The sequence below is a fragment of the Oncorhynchus mykiss genome, chromosome 17 (assembly GCF_057628025.1).
Source record: "Oncorhynchus mykiss isolate SJ-2025 chromosome 17, ASM5762802v1, whole genome shotgun sequence".
NCBI lineage: Eukaryota > Metazoa > Chordata > Actinopteri > Salmoniformes > Salmonidae > Oncorhynchus > Oncorhynchus mykiss.
In genome coordinates, this window is record NC_143038.1 from 34,638,731 (window position 1) to 34,657,400 (window position 18,670).

At 43.1% G+C, this 18,670-nt stretch overlaps 1 protein-coding gene across 21 annotated transcripts in view; it reads right to left on the reverse strand.

Annotated features, from left to right (window-relative positions):
- Window positions 1–18,670, reverse strand: part of LOC110493206 (plasma membrane calcium-transporting ATPase 1) — a 160,147-nt gene that overhangs the window by 93,217 nt on the left and 48,260 nt on the right. For all 21 annotated transcript variants that reach the window (XM_036950054.2, XM_090205319.1, XM_090205325.1 and 18 more), the window contains one exon: window positions 17,322–17,849. In XM_036950054.2, coding sequence (XP_036805949.1) covers window positions 17,322–17,517 — 196 coding nt within the window. In that variant the 5' untranslated portion in view covers window positions 17,518–17,849. The remainder of the gene's footprint in view (window positions 1–17,321; window positions 17,850–18,670) is intronic.

Sequence of the window (18,670 nt, forward strand, 5' to 3'; positions counted from 1 at the left end):
GGTGGCGCTACAAAGTATTAACTTAAGGGGGCTGAATAATTTTGCATGCCCAATTTTTCAGTTTTTGATTTGTTAAAAAAAGTTTGAAATATCCAATAAATGTCGTTCCACTTCATGATTGTGTCCCACTTGTTGTTGATTCTTCACAAAAAAATACAGTTTTATATCTTTATGTTTGAAGCCTGAAATGTGGCAAAAGGTCGCAAAGTTCAAGGGGGCCGAATACTTTCGCAAGGCACTGTATGTATAGACCTTGCTTTATGCACAGTAGCACTGTCATGCTGAAATAGGAAAGGTCCTTCCAACTTTAAGGCAACAGTTTGGGGAAGAACAGAATCATCTAGAATGTCATTGTATGCTGTACTGATAAGCTCTCTTCACTGGAACTAAGGGGCCTAGCCCGAACCATGAAAAACACCCCACACCATTATTCATCCTCCATCAAACTTTAGAGTTGGCACTATGCAATGGGGAAGGCAGCGTTCTCCTAGCATCCGCCAAACCGAGACTTGTCCTTTGGACTGCCAGATGGTGAAGCGTGATTAATCACTACAGAAAACGCATTTCCACTGCTTCAGAGTCCAATGGCGGCAAACTTTGCAGCACTCCAGCCAACATTTAGCATTGTGCATAGTGATCTTAGGCTTGTGTGCTGCTGCTTGGCCATGGAAACCCATTTCATGAAGCTCCCAACAAACTGTTATTGTGCTGATGATGCTTCCAGATACAGTTTGGAACTCAGTAGTGAGTGTTGCAACTGAGGACAGATTCCTTTTACGGGCTATGTGCTTCAGCACTCGGTGGTCCTGTTCTGTGAGATTTAGTGGCCTACCACTTTGAAGAACTGACTTGTAGGGAAGGTGGCATCCTATGATGAGCTCTTCAGTAAGGCCATTCTACTGCCAATGGCCGTCTATGGAGAATACATGGCTGTGTGCTCTATTTTAATACACCTGTCAGCAACGGGTGTGGCTGAAACAGCTGAATTCACCAATTTGAAGAGATATCCACATACATTTGTTTGTTTGTTACATACAGTACCAGTCAAAAGTTTGGACACACCTACTCATTAAAGGGTTTTTCTTTATTTTACTATTTTTCTACATTGTAGAATAATACTTAAGACATCAAAACTATGAATGAACACATATGGAATCAAGTAGTAACCAAAAGTGTTAAACAATCAATAGATATATCTATCTATATATAGATATTCTTCAAAGTAGCCACCCTTTGCCTTGATGACAGGTTTGCACACTCTTGGCATTCTCTCAACCATCTTCACCTGGAATGCTTTTCCAACAGTCTTGAAGGAATTCCCACATATGCTGAGCACTGGTCGGCTGCTTTTCCTTCACTCTGCGGTCCAACTCATCCCAAACCATCTCAATTGGGTTGAGTTTGAGTGATTGTGGAGGTCAGGTCATCTAATTCAGCACTCCATCCCTCTCCTTCTTGGTCAATTATCCCTTACACAGCCTGGAGGTGTTGGGTCATTGTCCTGTTGAAAAACAAATTATAGTCCCACTAAGCGCAAACCAGATGGGATGGCATATCGCTGCAGAATGCTGTGGTAGTCATACTGGTTAGGTGTGGCTTTAATTGGAAATAAATCAATCACAGACAGTGTCACCAGCAAAGCACCCCCACGCCATCACACCTCCTCCTCCATGTGTCATGGTGGGAAACACACGTGCAGAGATCATCCATTCACCTACTCTGCAAAAATCTCAAATTTGGATTTCCACCAGTCATTTTTCTTGGCCTAAACAAGTCTCTTCTTCTTATTGGTGTCCTTTAGTAGTCTTGTCTGGTCTGATTCAAGCAGTCTCGTCTGAACAGTTGATGTTGAGATGTGTCTGTTACTTGAACTCTTTGAAGCATTTATTTGGGCTGCAATTTCTGAAGCTGGTAACTCTAATGAACTTATCCTCTGCAGCAGAGGTAACTCTGTCTCTTCCTTTCCTGTGGCAGTCCTCATGAGAGCCAGTTTCATCATAGCTCTTGATGGTTTTTGCAACTGCACTTGAAGAAACTTTCAAAGTTCTTGAAATGTTCCACATTGACTGACCTTCATGTCTAAAATTGATGGACAGTCGTTTCTTTTTGCTTATTTGAGCTGTTCATGCCATAATATGGACTTGATGTTTTACTAATCTTCTGTATACCACCAGTACTTTGGCTCAAATGCAATCAGAAGGAAAGAAATTCCACAAATGAACTTTTAACAAGGCACACCTGTTAATTGAAATGCATTCCAGGTGACTACCTCATGAAGCTGGTTGAGAGAAGCTGCCATCAAGGCAAAAGGGTGGCTACTTTGAAGAAGCTTGTTTAACACTTTTTTGATTCCATGTGTGTTATTTCATAGTTGTGATGTCTTCACTATTATTCTACAATGTAGAACATTGGAAAATAAAGAGAAATGAGTAGGTGTGTTCAAACTTGACTGGTACTGTATATACACACACACAAAAGTAATGTCCCTGTGTAGAGCATAGTAACCTGTACTTTTACTTCAGACTGAATGTGTACAATGTCCCAATAGAGAACATAGAAACTGGTGTGCTCTTATTGGTTGAGAATGATGCAAATGTGTGGCTAATTAAAAAGCTCACATAAAGGGGGACGGCGTGGAGAAACAATTTAAAGCTGGCACCTTATGGAGAGGGTGTACGTTGAGGGGTGTAGTCACGACTCACTGAACTTTACATATCCTTTGGGGGCAAAGGGTTTAAACATTTATATTTTTAACAAACAACATTTTTCAAGCTTACCACTACCTCAAACTGTTGAATGGCAGGGACAAGATCACAGTCCACAGGCGGAGGTAAGGGAGGAGAGTGGGAGATGGGGGATGAAGAGGGGAGATATAGGGTGAAAAGAGGTAGATATGGAGAGAGAGGTTTAGGGATAATGAGGAGTCAGAGGGTGAATGAGAAGATATAGGGGAAGAGGGAGAGGAGCTAAAGGGGAATGAGGGTGAAAGAGGGAGAGACAAGAGGTACAGTATACTAGGTGGTTGGCAGGGAAGAGGCCTGCATGTCTTTTAACTGCTGGTGCACCTTCAAAAGACATCCATCCCTAGGTTGTGTGTGTACTGTATGTGTTTTCATGTATGTGAGAACAAGTGAAATTGCTGTGACTATCCTTGTCACGCACTCATAGTTCCCAGTAAGAGTGGGGATGCACAATTTCTCACATCACTCATTTCTAAAAGCATCCACAGACTAACAAACTCTAACCTGAACATACATGCTTACAGACCATACACACACTCAGTATATTCCATATGTGTAATTGTGGTAAATTGTGGAAAGAATGACCTTTTAAAATGACAATGACCCCCCAAAAAGCATTCATTCACTCTGAAAGCTAACAGAGCTAAATAAAGAAGGGCACTTATGTCATGATGTCCAGAATCTCCAAACTCTTTCTGCTCTAAGGGCCAAAATGGATGGAGCAGAATGAGCCAAATGGAACCTCTGGGACCAAGGTTAAGGCCATGTGTCCTCTATGACATAATGACATCAGCATTGTCCACTACAATGCATATCTGCTGGTTGACACAGCAACAGAGCTGGTAGTCATAGAGCCCAGTCCAACCAATCAAATCAAAGCTATCACAGGGCACACACTGGTTTGTACTATGCTACACTGTATTTCCCCAGACTATGACCTTGAAAGAGATAACAATGCTTTAATTCACTAACGACGTTGGAACATTAGCCTACTTCTGAAATTGTATTTTTTTTCTGAACAAAACCACCCTTCTACCCTGTCAGTAGAAGAATACTTTTTTTGTTTTTCCAACCAAACCAAGATGGCTGCATGTCTGCCTCCGTGACAGTCTGCAGTGGAGGGATAATGCCCAGATTGTCCATCATGTGTTCTGTCCATTCCACATTAATTTAGAGTAGCCTAGAGACCAGATATATTTACACTGGAACGAGAAAAAAACACCCATCTCTCTCTCCCCCTCACTCCCTCCTAACTTCTCAATTCAAGAAGCATTATTAGCATGACAAGGGGATGCCAAACCAAATTATGACAAAAGCATCTACCTGCTCGCTCTCTCTCTCTCTCTCTCTCTCTCTCTAAATGAGTTTTTATTCTTTAAAGAACTTATGAAAGAGGTTGGTGTGTTTTTTTATTATCTAATCATGGAATGGGGTTGTTCAATGACATATTTTAAACAAAATACATGTCTATCACTTGATGGTTCCATTTCAGAGACAAAATAATAATGTCTTTTTTTAACCAAATGCTATATAAATCAGCCTCATTCTCAGATAAATAAGTAATACTGCTAGGTCTAAAATCCAACTGGGATTGAGATAAAACTAAATTATTAAACAGGAAGTCTTTCAACTTTGAGTTCACCGGGTTTTACAAAACTTTTTCCAGTGCAGACAGTTTAGATATGGGACGATAGCTATCCAACCGTGACGGATCTCCACCCTTATATAAAGGGATGATGTAGGCTGCTTTCCAGACTTTTGGAATCATATTAATTGCCAATGAAATATTGAATTTATGTGTGAGAGGGTCAGTAAATGATCTCTGCACCAGTTTTTTTTTATATTTTTTTTTTAAGTTCAATTAGTCCGGGCTGACCGCTATCTTAATATCAAAAGATTTGAGTGCCTTTACAACTTCTGAAAGCGCAATCTCGGTCAAATGAAATAGATGAACCGTAGGTCGGCTTGCGACAGTTTCATGCACAGCCTCATTCGAGACGCTAGGATGGAGTTCATTATTAAATTAATGCCCAGCCTTAGAAAATTGCTCATTAACCATGTCAAGCAGTTTATTCTTGTCAGTCACATACATTGAATTTGAGGTCAACTTCAGCGGAAGACCAGAGGAGTTCGTGTTAGCATTTATGGACTTAATGGTTTTCCATCATTTCGTCAGGTTACTGAGGGTTGCCTTGATAGAGTCGTAATAGAAGCTACATTTGCATTTCCCTATTAACAAAGTGCACTTATTTCTCAGTGCCCTGAATAATTGCCATTCAGCCTGGGAGTTGTCCTTTCTGGCTTTGGCCCATTGTGTATTTCATTTATGGATCAAATCAGATAATTCCCTGTACTTTTTAAGAGGGGCGTGTTGATCACAGATTGTAGAAAACATGGAATGAAAATAGGAGAACCATTCTTCGATGTCAGTAATATACGCAATCCTATCCCAGTTGCAGGTGGAACATTTGTACAGGAAAGCCTGCACACAGAATTTCTTAAAATGATGTTTGACTATGAACCGAGGGGGCACTTTAGGGATTTTAGTGTGTAATGCAAGCAACTTTACAATGATCACTTAAATCATTAGCTAATGGAAAATATTAACAGCCTGGTACTTATGCAGATTGTTAGTTAGAATAACATCAGTAAGTGTGGACTTGGAGATGTATTTTGGGTTGGGTCTTGTGACTGCATTTATCAGTTGAGTAAAATTCAGTGGTTTGCACAGTCCTCTTATAGCCTCAAGAGAGTCCCAGTCTTAGTTTAAAATCGCCCATGAGCACCATTTAATGCTTTCCCCAACAACGCAGTACTTCAGCCAGAGAATCCAGGGATTCTACTTTTGCAGATGGAGGAATAACATCCTATTAAGTCTAACTTCACAGCATTTGATAACTGCAGTGCCGATGCTAAAAAACGTTGGTTTAGATAAAGACCTTAGTTCAATAACCACATGTATGTCTTTAATATACTCCGTCACTTAACCATTATAACCAGCCAAGCCTGTAATAAAACACCTTGATTTGCTGCTTCCTCAAATCTCCCTACACTTAGAACACTTAAAAGATGCACGATGCAGAAATCGCTCCGCCATTTCCTGGTTGCTAAAACACTAATAGTTCGACTAATTTCAGTTTATGTGACAAATCAAGCAAGTATAGTGTAGAAAATGATTGTTCCAGCTAAACCACTGTGAAAGATATTCTCCATAACCCAAAATATTGTATTTTCAGCTGTTTGAAGCTGGTGTACAAAACTGAAAGTAAAAAGACAAAAACTAAACTTAACGGGAAGCATAGAAATAACACACAGAACATCTACCACTTCCTACACTTGCTTTCATTGAGATTGACATATCTATAACTCCCATTTCTATGTGAATGGGTCACCCAAAAAGTTACATTTTGCAGCTTTAAAATAATACAAACTAAAGTAATCTGATGCAACAAACTGTTTTAACCAGACCAAATCTTGTCGATAAGAAAGTTTAAAAAGCATGTCACAGTAGGAATCAAATGGTAACACAGTCAGACCTCTCCGAAAGATAAAACCTGCTGTACTGTCAGTCAAAGTAGGGTTTGGCAGCTTTTCTGGGGTAAGGAAATAGTTATCAAAAGCAGAGACAGGCAGCTATAACCCAGATATGCAGCTATTAAAACCTTAAGTGCCCTAACATTTTTCAGCTGTAGCCTCCAGGTCTAGTTAAGTCAGAAACCAAGTGTGTGCCCTAGCGTTGGTGACTTAGCTGCACGTTCAACAGCTGCTGGAGGAGTGCGCTGACACGGAATTCACCCGGTGTGTGAATCTGGTCAATTCACCCAGTCGCTTCAGTGTTCCGCACAGTGAGGCAGCAGCGGGACCTGTAGAACTGCAAATCACCGGTGGCGAGTCTACCTGGCGGGCGTATCCTGGGCTAGCAAACCCAGCGCATCTAGATGTTCTGTCACAGGGCAGATACTGACCTCCGGCTTCCACCACCCAGCACAGCAAGGCAGGAGAGGACACCGGTAGGTTGGCAGAACACAGGTGAAGAATCTGACTGTCAAAGAGTATCCAAGGCTAGTCAGCCCAGCGCATCTAGACAGTCAGTCACAGCACAGATATGTCCTCACAGCTTTCAGGGAAGGCACCACACCGTCACGGTCTCTTCGTGTAGAGACAGCAGACGTCACTGTGGTTTCCTTGCAATTTTAACACTTGGATTACTTTGTTGCGTTCAGTGTTGTTCAATGGCAACTCTCGCAGCCTATAACAGTATTGCAAACAACACGATCAACGGAACTGCCCTGCCACCATCTTGATACATTAGTATTGATGGGAAGTAAATTTACAGAGCATTCAGAAAGTATTCAGACCCCTTGATAATTTACACATTTTGTTACGTCAAATCAAATTTTATTTGTCACATACACATGGTTAGCAGATGTTAATGCGAGTGTAGCGAAACGCGTTACAGCCTTATTCTGAAATTGATTTAACAAATAAAACATCCTCAATCTACACACAATAGCCCATAATGACAAACCAATAACAGGTTTTTAGAAATTTGTGAAAATGTATTCAAGATCATTTACATGAGTATTCAGACTCTTTGATATGAGACTCTAAATTTTGGTCCTGTGCATCAATTGATCATATTTGACATGTTTCCACAACTTGATTGGAGTCCACCTGTGGTAAATTCAATTGATTGGACATGATTTGGAAAGGTACACACATCTATATAAAGGTCCCACAGTTGGCAGTGCATGTCAGAGCAAAACCCTAGCCATGAGGTCGAAAGAATTGTCCGTAGAGCTCCGAGGATTGTGTTGAGGCACAGATCTGGGGAAGGGCACCCAAAATTGTCTGCAGCATTGAAGGTCTCTACAAACACAGTGGCCTCCATCATTCTAAAAATGGAAGAAGTTTGGAACCACTGACTGTTCCTAGAGCTGGCCGCCCGGCCAAACTGAGCAATAGGGGGAGAAGGGTCTTGGTCAGGGAGGTGACCAAGACTCCGATGGTCACTCTGACAGAGCTCCAGAGTATCTCTGTGATGGTAGAACCTCCCAGAAGGACAACCATTTCTGCAGCACTCCAACAATCATGCCTTTATCATATAGTGACCAGACAGAAGCCACTCTACCATTAAGTAAAATGCACATGACAGCACACTTGGAGTTTCCCAAAAGGCACATAAGACTCTCAGACCATGAGAAACAAGATTCTCTGGTCTGATGAAACCAAGATTGAATTCTTTGGCCTGAATGCCAAGCGTCACATCTGGAGGAAACCTGGCACTATCCGTACGGTGAAGAATGGTGGCAGCATCATGCGTGGGGATGTTTTTCAGCAGCAGGGACTGCGAGACTAGTCAGGATCGAGGGAAAGATGAACGGAGCAAAGTACAGAGAGATCCTTGATGAAAACGTTCTTCAGAACACTCAGGACCTCAGATTGGAGCGAAGGTTCACCTTCCAACAGGACAATGACCCGAAGCTCACAGCCAAGACAACGCAGGAGTGGCTTCGGGACAAGTCTGAGTGTCCTTGAGTGGTCCAGCCAGAGCCCGGACTTTAACCTGATCGAACATCTCTGGAGAGACCTGAAATAGCTGTGCAGCGACGCTCCCCATCCAACCTGATAGAGCTTCAGAGGATCTGCAGAGAAGAATGGGAGAAACTCCCCAAATACAGGTGTGCCAAGCTATATATACACACATTTGAAGTCGGAAGTTTACATTCACATTAGCCAAATACATTTAAACTCAGTTTCACAATTCCTGACATTTAATTCTAATAAAAATTCCCTGTTTTAGGTCAGTTAGGATCACCACTTTATGTTAAGAATGTGAAATGTCAGAATAATAGTAGCGAGAAAGATTTATTGTCATCTTTTATTTCTTTCATCACATTACCAGTGGGTCAGAAGTTAACACGCACTCAATTAGTATTAGGGAGCATTGCCTTTAAATTGATTAACTTGGGTCAAACGTTTCGGGTAGCCTTCCACAAGCTTCCCACAATAAGTTGGGTGAATGTTGGCCCATTCCTCCTGACAGAGCTGGTGTAACTGAGTCAGGTTTGTAGGCCTCCTTGCTCGCACATGCTTTTTCAGTTCTGCCCACAGATTTTCTATAGGATTGAGATCAGGGCTTTGTGATGGCCACTCCAATACCTTGACTTTGTTGTCCATTTTGCTACAACTTTGGAAGTATGCTTGGGGTCATTGTCCATTTGGAAGACCCATTTGCGACCAAGCAAATGATGTCTTGAGATGTTGCTTCAATATATCCACGTAATTTTCCAGCCTCATGATGCCATCTATTTTGTGAAATGCACCAGTCCCTCCTGCAGCAAAGCACCCACACAACATGATGCTGCCACCCCTGTGCTTCACGGCTGGGATGGTGTTCTTCGGCTTGCAAGCCTCCCCCTTTTTCCTCCAAACATAACATTGGTCATTATGGGGAAACATTTATTTTTGTTTCATCAGACCAGAGGACATTTCTCCAAAATGTACAATATTTGTCCCTATGTGCGTTGCAAACTGTAGTATGGCTTTTTTTAATGGCGGTTTTGGAGCAGTGGCATCTTCCTTGCTGGGCGGCCTTTCAGGTTATGTCGATATAGGACTCGTATTACTGTGGATATAGATACTTTTGTACCCATTTCCTCCAGCATCTTCACAAAGTCCTTTACCGTTGTTCTGGGATTGATTTGCACTTTTCGCACCAAAGTACGTTGATCTCTAGGAGACAGAATGGGTCTCCTTCCTGAGCGGTATGATGGCTGCGTGGTCCCATGGTGTTTATACTTGCGTACTATTTTTTGTGCAGATAAACGTGGTACCTTCAGGCGTTTGGAAATTGCTCCCAAGGAAGAACCAGACTTGTGGAGATCTACAATTATTTTTCTGAGGTCTTGGCTGATTTCTATTGATTTTCCCCTGATGTCAAGCAGAGGCACTGAGTTTGAAGGTAGGCCTTGAAATACAGCCATAGGTACACCTCCAATTATGTCAATTAGCCTATCATAAGCTTCTAAAGCCATGACATCATTTTCTGGAGTTTTCCAAGCTGTTTAAAGGCATAGTCAACTTAGTATACATAAACTTCTGACCCACTGGAATTGTGATACAGTGAATTATAAGTTAAATAATCTGTCTGTAAACAATTGTTGGAAAAATTAGTAGATGTCATAAACGACTTGCCAAAACTATAGTTTGTTAACAAGAAATTTGTGAAGTGGTTGAAAAACGAGTTAAATGACTACAACCTAACCTAAACTTCCGACTTCAACTGCATGTGTGTGTGTATATACACTGCTCAAAAAAATAAAAGGGAACACTAAAATAACACATCCTAGATCTGAATGAATTAAATATTCTTATTAAATACTTTTTTCTTTACATAGTTGAATGTGCTGACAACAAAATCACAATAATTATCAATGGAAATCTAATTTATCAACCCATGGAGATCTGGATTTGGAGTCACACTCAAAATTAAAGTGGAAAAACACACTACAGGCTGATCCAACTTTGATGTAATGTCCTTAAAACAAGTCAAAATGAGGCTCAGTAGTGTGTGTGGCCTCCACGTTCCTGTATGACCTCCCTACAATGCCTGGGCATGCTCCTGATGAGGTGGCGGATGGTCTCCTGAGGGATCTCCTCCCAGACCTGGACTAAAGCATCCGCCAACTCCTGGAAAGTCTGTGATGCAAGGTGGCGTTGGTGGATGGAGCGAGACATGATGTCCCAGATGTGCTCAATTGGATTCAGGTCTGGGGAACAGGCGGGCCAGTCCATAGCATCAATGCCTTCGTCTTGCAGGAACTGCTGACACACTCCAGCCACATGAGGTCTAGCATCGTCTTGCATTAGGAGGAACCCAGGGCCAACCGCATCAGAATATGGTCTCACAAGGGGTCTGAGGATCTCATCTCGGTACCTAATGGCAGTCAGGCTACCTCTGGCGAGCACATGGAGGGCTGTGCGGCCCCCCAAAGAAATGCCACCCCACACCATGACTGACCCACCGCCAAACCGGTCATGCTGGAGGATGTTGCAGGCAGCAGAACGTTCTCCACGGCGTCTCCAGACTGTCACATGTGCTCAGTGTGAACCTGCTTTCATCTGTGAAGAGCACAGCGCGCCAGTGGCGAATTTGCCAATCTTGGTGTTCTCTGGCAAATGCCAAACGTGGACGTTGTGGACGTTGGGCCCTCATACCACCCTCATGGAGTCTGTTTCTGACCGTTTGAGCAGACACATGCACATTTGTGGCCTGCTGGAGGTCACTTTGCAGGGCTCTGGCAGTGCTCCTCCTGCTCCTCCTTGCACAAAGGTGGAGGTAGGTCCTGCTGCTGGGTTGTTGGCCTCCTCCACGTCTCCTGATGTACTGGCCTGTCTCCTGGTAGCGCCTCCATGCTCTGGACACTACACAGACAGACACAGCAAACCTTCTTGCCACATCTCGCATGATGTTCCATCCTGGATGAGCTGCACTACCTGAGCCACTTGTAGCATGAGACGGAGTCTACAATCCACACCACTAGAGTGAAAGCACCGCCAGCATTCAAATGTGACCAAAACATCAGCCAGGAAGCATAGGAACTGAGAAGTGGTCTGTGGTTATCACCTGCAGAACCACTCCTTGTCTTGCGAATTGCCTATAATTTCCACCTGTTGTCTATTCCATTTGCACAACAGCATGTGAAATGTATTGTCAATCAGTGTTGCTTCCTAAGTGGACAGTTTGATTTCACAGAAGTGTGATTGACTTGGAGTTACATTGTGTTGTTTAAGTGTTCCCTTTAATTTTTTGCCACATTTCAGGCTTCAAACATAAAGATATAAAACTGTATTTTTTTGTGAAGAATCAACAACAAGTGGGACACAATCATGGAGTGGAACGACATTTATTGGATATTTCAAACTTTTTTAACAAATCAAAAACTGAAAAATTGGGCGTGCAAAATTATTCAGCCCCTTTACTTTCAGTGCAGCAAACTCTCTCCAGAAGTTCAGTGAGGATCTCTGAATGATCCAATGTTGACCTAAATGACTAATGATGATAAATACAATCCACCTGTGTGTAATCAAGTCTCCGTATAAATGCACCTGCACTGTGATAGTCTCAGAGGTCCGTTAAAAGCGCAGAGAGCATCATGAAGAACAAGGAACACACCAGGCAGGTCCGAGATACTGTTCTGAAGAAGTTTAAAGCCGGATTTGGATACAAAACGATTTCACAAGCTTTAAACATCCCAAGGAGCACTGTGCAAGCGGTAATATTGAAATGGAAGGAGTATCAGACCACTGCAAATCTACCAAGACCTGGCCGTCCCTCTAAACTTTCAGCTCATACAAGGAGAAGACTGATCAGAGATGCAGCCAAGAGGCCCATGATCACTCTGGATGAACTGCAGAGATCTACAGCTGAGGTGGGAGACTCTGTCATAGGACAACAATCAGTCGTATATTGCACAAATCTGGCCTTTATGGAAGAGTGGCAAGAAGAAAGCCATTTCTTAAAGATATCCATAAAAAGTGTCATTTAAAGTTTGCCACAAGCCACCTGGGAGACACACCAAACATGTGGAAGAAGGTGCTCTGGTCAGATGAAACCAAAATGGAACTTTTTGGCAACAATGCAAAACGTTATGTTTGACGTAAAAGCAACACAGCTGAACACACCATCCCCACTGTCAAACATGGTGGTGGCAGCATCATGGTTTGGGCCTGCTTTTCTTCAGCAGGGACAGGGAAGATGGTTAAAATTGATGGGAAGATGGATGGAGCCAAATACAGGACCATTCTGGAAGAAAACCTGATGGAGTCTGCAAAAGACCTGAGACTGGGACGGAGATTTGTCTTCCAACAAGACAATGATCCAAAACATAAAGCAAAATCTACAATGGAATGGTTCAAAAATAAACATATCCAGGTGTTAGAGGAATGGGAAAAAATGTCAGTCTCTCGATGTGCAAAACTGATAGAGACATACCCCAAGCGACTTACAGCTGTAATCGCAGCAAAAGGTGGCGCTACAAAGTATTAACTTAAGGGGGCTGAATAATTTTGCACGCCCAATTTTTCAGTTTTTGGTTTGTTAAAAAAGTTTGAAATATCCAATAAATGTCGTTCCACTTCATGATTGTGTCCCACTTGTTGTTGATTCTTCACAAAAAAATACAGTTTTATATCTTTATGTTTGAAGCCTGAAATGTGGCAAAAGGTTGCAAAGTTCAAGGGGGCCGAATACTTTCGCAAGGCACTGTATATAAAATAATGACATTTACACACACACACACACACAAAGATTTCTAAAAACCTGTTTTTGCTTTGTCATTTTGGGGTATTGTGTGTAGATTGATGAGAGAAGAAACGATTGAATCCATTTTAGAATAATGTGGAAAAAGTTGAGGGTTCTGAATACTTTCCGAATGCACTGCACATGTTTCACATCTCTAGAAGGTGGCTAAAACATGCTTCCCCTCAATATGAGATCTGTATGCAAAACATTTACATTAGACATTTTAGTAATTTAGCAGATGCTCTTATCCAGAGTGACTTACACTAAGTGCATTCATCTTAAGATAGCTAGGTGAGACAACCACATACTGTATCACAATGAAATATACAGGATACGAACATTCCATTCCAGCTTAACAATGGACATTTAGGTTTTTGCAACAACAAAAAAACTACCTTTTAATCCACATCTAGAATCTATGAATAAAACATCTATGTACAGTAATATTTTGGACAAACACTAAGCAATCATTTCTGGTGAAAAAAAACACAAGTGAAAAATTGGTGGATATAGCACTTTGGAAATAAACTCATTTATTTATAACATCAGAGACCAAGAACGTCAAACTACGCATGGTCTAATCGCCTATAATATATTCGGAGTGAATCTCACCAGTACACTCAAAAATACAGGGGTGACCACATTCTAGTCTTCATCACTCTTAAAGGCAGTCTCGTGTAATGCTGTAATCCTGCTCTTTTCCTGCCATGGCGCTAGCAGCATAACTGAGCTGATGTGTCATACAACCCCACCCACCGAACAGGGAAATCCTGGGCCAATGAGGCTGGGCCGTTAGCTGCAGGCACAGCGATGAATCACTGCTCTGCCCGTGTCATATATGCCTACATGCCACGCCATTCTAACCGCCTCCACAAGAGAACTAGGGCGTGTTTACACACATCTAACTAGGCTTATATCCTAAGTAATAATGTCTAGTTGTTTCTTTACCTTGCTGGACTGTCGTAAGTTTCTCCCCTTTGCCTGAAATAGTGATGTGTCATGTTCTAATTCTGTGTAAGCCTTGCCTACGTAAGTTGTTATGGAGTCCCCCGTGTTCGATACCCTGGTCCCCCGTCTTCGATACCCTGGTCCCCTGTGTTCGTTACCCTGGTCCCCCGTGTTCGATACCCTGGTCCCCCGTGCTCGATACCCTGGTTGGATAACTTGAGCAGATCCAGTCTCAAACCTAGGTTGGACAGCAAAATCAACAGGAGCAGAAGCATTTCATTGTGTTTTCAAAGAAACAGTAGTGTCTCTGGAGCAAACAACGCTACACTGAACACAACATAGCAGAGAAGAGCAAATCCGATGAAACTGTACTTATGGCAATGCTGAGTGTGTCCAAGAGTGTGTGTGTGCGTGCGTTTGTATGCACTTTTGTTTGTGTACGCAGGCATGCATGTGTCTGTGTGTGTACGGGCACGTGTGTGTGTGTGTGTGTGTGTGTGTAGTGGGTGGAGAAAAGGGGAAAGTGCCTCTCCTCTCTGTGTAGTAGTTCAGGTGAGTGTTAATGGAGGTGGTAAAGTGTTGTTAAGGTGGAGGTTAATGCTCATCTTTCTCTCCTCTCCCGCCTCCACTGATGCACCACAGAGTAATGAACCATAGAGATAAAACGACTGGATCCATCTCTAGGAAATGAACAACCACATTTATCCTGGATCAGGTGATGCACTTAGTGCTACTGCATCAGTATTCACATGTTCCCAAATGGCACCCTATCCCCTATACAGTGCAATGCTTTTGACCAGAGCCATATAGGTCCTGGTCAAATGTGGCGTACTACAGTATATAGGGAATAGGGTGGCATTTTGGATAAAACACATTGTAGTTGGTAGATAACTAGCCAGCCATATCAAATAAGGAAGTGTTCTGCTAGCTACAGTACTGTGTACGGAAGCGGTACAGACGGACAAAGATATACATTTGTAACATGCACTGGGCTGTGGTGAGATGAGAGTGACGTCATTGTCAGAGAAGCCCCCCGGTGGATAGAACACTTCCTCACACAACCAAGGGACTGAAGTAGAACTGTATCGGCAAGGCAAACCGAATCCTAGACAAGTCATTTGAGCCGAGCGGCCCCTTCTTGTCTAGTGAAAGAAAGAAAGTGAATCCACGCACTAAATAGCGGCATTATGACAACAGTGATATGAGATGCCAGGCTTCTGAGGACCATTTGCTTACAAAACAACCAGCAGAAAACCCATCTTGTTTTCTACTGCAATTAACCAGCCTTTCGTTATGTGTTTGAGTGGCTCTCCCTCCCCCCCATCCACCCGTCAGTCCACTGAAAACATAATTATGTTTCCTTCATTAAAAATAGTCATTTATTGTGCGGAGAACGGCGCTACAGCTGTCCCTTGATTACTAAATGGAATAGAGCAATGATCTATGAAGTCATTAGGGCTACAGTGTGGAACTAATTCCAACCCTGGAATGAACCGCAGAACCAAGGAGGGGCACTTGCGAGCAAGCAAGCGAGAGAGAAAGGAGGTGGGAGGGAGAGAGAAAGGAGGTGGGAGGGAGAGAGAGAGAAAGGGAGGGTGGGAAGTGGAGAGAGAGAAAGGAGGCGGGAGGGAGAGAGAAAGTAGCAGTGGCCATGTTCTACTCTCAACCCATAGTTGATCAGCTGTCAGATATCATGTGATTAATCTACTCTGAGTGATTCCAATCGTGTATGTACGTGTGTGCACGTGCGTAAATGTTCTGATGATAAATCAGAGTGCAAGTTGTTGATGGCAAAAGATTATCTCCTTGTTTCTAAAGCCAGTCCGGGGATGGTTTGAAGGCCTGGTTAGCAAACGGTGTCTAACTCATTAGCAGTAGGCCCATAGCCACACCTGCGCTAATGGATAGCATGTGCAGGAGGGAGCAGTTAAAGGAATACTTCACTAGCTAAAGGCATGCTGGGGACTGGGGAGTGGCTGTACAGTGAAATAGATACTGTATTGGGTTAAATGGTTAGCATTAGCAGGTCATTGAACTTGCACAGCCCATACTGGACCTATATTATACATATGATGTACTTCAGCCTGTATTTTCAAAACTTTGGGTAGGAAACAGCAACGATAAAAATGTCCTACACACAGCATCACTTAACCTCCATAATTAACCCTTCACTCTCTGCTGCTCAAACGGATTTAAAAATCAGTCATGTCAGAGCAGTTTAGCCCTGGGACTCAGCACAACCAGCGGCCTAACTCTGGCCATGGGCCCTATTCATGGGTTAAATGTTTCGTCACAATATTGTTTTGAATGTTCGAGTGAATTTTTTAGGGGTCATGGTCTTTTTTTATTTTATTTTTTATTTTTACCCCTTTCCCCAATTTCGTGGTATCCAATTGTTGTAGTAGCTACTATCTTGTCTCATCGCTACAACTCCCGTACGGGCTCGGGAGAGACGAAGGTTGAAAGTCATGCGTCCTCCGATACACAACCCAACCAGCCGCACTGCTTCTTAACACAGCGCGCATCCAACCCGGAAGCCAGCCGCACCAATGTGTCGGAGGCTACACCGTGCACCTGGCAACCTTGGTTAGCGCGCACTGCGCCCGGCCCGCCACAGGAGTCGCTGGTGCGCGATGAGACAAGGACATCCCTACCGACCAAGCCCTCCCTAACCCGGACGACGCTAGGCCAATTGTGCGTCGCCCCACGGACCTCCCGGTCGCGGCCGGTTACGACAGAGCGAACCCAGGGACTCTGATGGCACAGCTGGCGCTGCAGTACAGCGCCCTTAACCACTGCGCCACCCGGGAGGCCGGGTCATTGTCATTTAAGAGGGCATTCTTTCTACAATTTACCACAATTACACATATGGAAGGTCACCTGATTTTAGCTAGCTGACTTGAGGCATTGCTAGCAATTGTTGACGAACTTTGCTAGCTAATGACAACATTGCCATCTGTCTAAAGTACATTTGACGACATGATAATGCTGGCAAAGTTGTTTCCAACTATACATTTGACTACTTTCTCAATGTCATCGTATTTCCAGGCACTATTGTGTAATTTAGACTAAACCATATTTAGCCTCTGTCCAGAATGACTGGGCGCTTATCATCACTTTAGGGCACCACTACTGTGCCTCTGGTAGAGGGCGACTTGAGTAGATGTTCATAACAATGGCATGACATGACCAACAATGGCATGACGCGACCGAGTGACAGAGGTGCAACCTATGAATAAGGGTCAGATATATGATGACATCATCATTATAACATTCAGTAGGACTAATGGGGTGATACAGTAATGTGTGAGTGTAATGTCTCTTACCCTCGATGGGCGATGTCTTGAGCCTGCGGCAGACCCCCTGCACGTCTCCGTAGGAGTCGGCTATCTTGGTGACGGCCTCTCCACTCCTCAGCTCCATCAGCTCTCGGAGGTCCATCACCGTGATGCCAAAGTCCCCCTCCTGGTTGCCATCGGCAACAGAGTTCCCGGGAGGGTGGTCCGCCGTGTTGTTGGCCATTTTGTCGGTGTTTGATTGTTTTTCTATTTACTCGCCTACTGTCTCTCTAAGATCACTGTGCTTGACAGTTGTAAACTAGGAACTGGCTCGTAGTGCGGAAATAGTTCAATAGTACAACAAGGAAGTCCAAGTCACCTAAGGGCTTCAACACCTAAGTCCTTACTTTGTGCAGACAGGAAATGTGGGTATTGTAGTAGTATTGAGTGGTGGTCTCTCTGCCAGGTGTGGGAGATGAACATCAGTGGACGAGCGTCTGGACCCGGAAGTGCATATTATCTACCAAGGAAACAGTGGAGTCATGATCCGTTGACCACTTCTTCTGTTCCACAAAACTGCAGGAGAAAGAGACAAGAAAAAAAAAGGTTTTAAAACATGAATATAAACCACAGGAATAGCTTGCTATTGAGGATTTCTATCAAATACTACAAGATCACCACCACATAACCAGAAAAAAAAAGAAAAATTATTGTATTATTATAAAATTATTGTAGGAACAGTATGGCAGCGGTTCCCCAAACTGTGGGGCGGGCGAGGGGGGTCATTTGTATTTTAAGGAACTCAGCCCGGTTTGAAACGTACTCTTGAAAGTTACAATTGTAGAACGCGCAAGGTGCAATTACGAAATTGGGTACGGCATCATCAGTTCCTCGTCGTGTTAGTTATTGCAGACCTTAGAGAGCGATGTATAACTAGTCAGAAAGTGTCCAGATCAACCAGCCCATGTCAGCTAACGTTTTTCTATCAAGTTTTTGTTGTTGCCCATAGTCATTTTTTTGGGTCACGCAAATACTACACGCATACACAGTCGACATTGCAAAATGTAAAGAATTGCAAGAAAATTGCAAGAGTGGAAGAACTGAGATCAGAGAAGAAAATGCCAAAACGCTAAAGAGATTCTCAAAAGCAGAGAGCATGTGATTCTCTGAATGGGAAAGACAGCCATGCTTTGCATCGAGGTTGGACAGGCCATACAGTGGGAAACATATTTAGGATAATCCGACTCTCACTTGACACACACAGACCCATTGTTTGTATAAGATTAGCCGTCTCGCAGTGGATCCAACTGCTTGTCCCAAAACGACTGCTTTTCACATAGAATCCTAATTCCCCTATATGGAGGCAGAGGATAAAGACGCCATGGGAATCACCATAG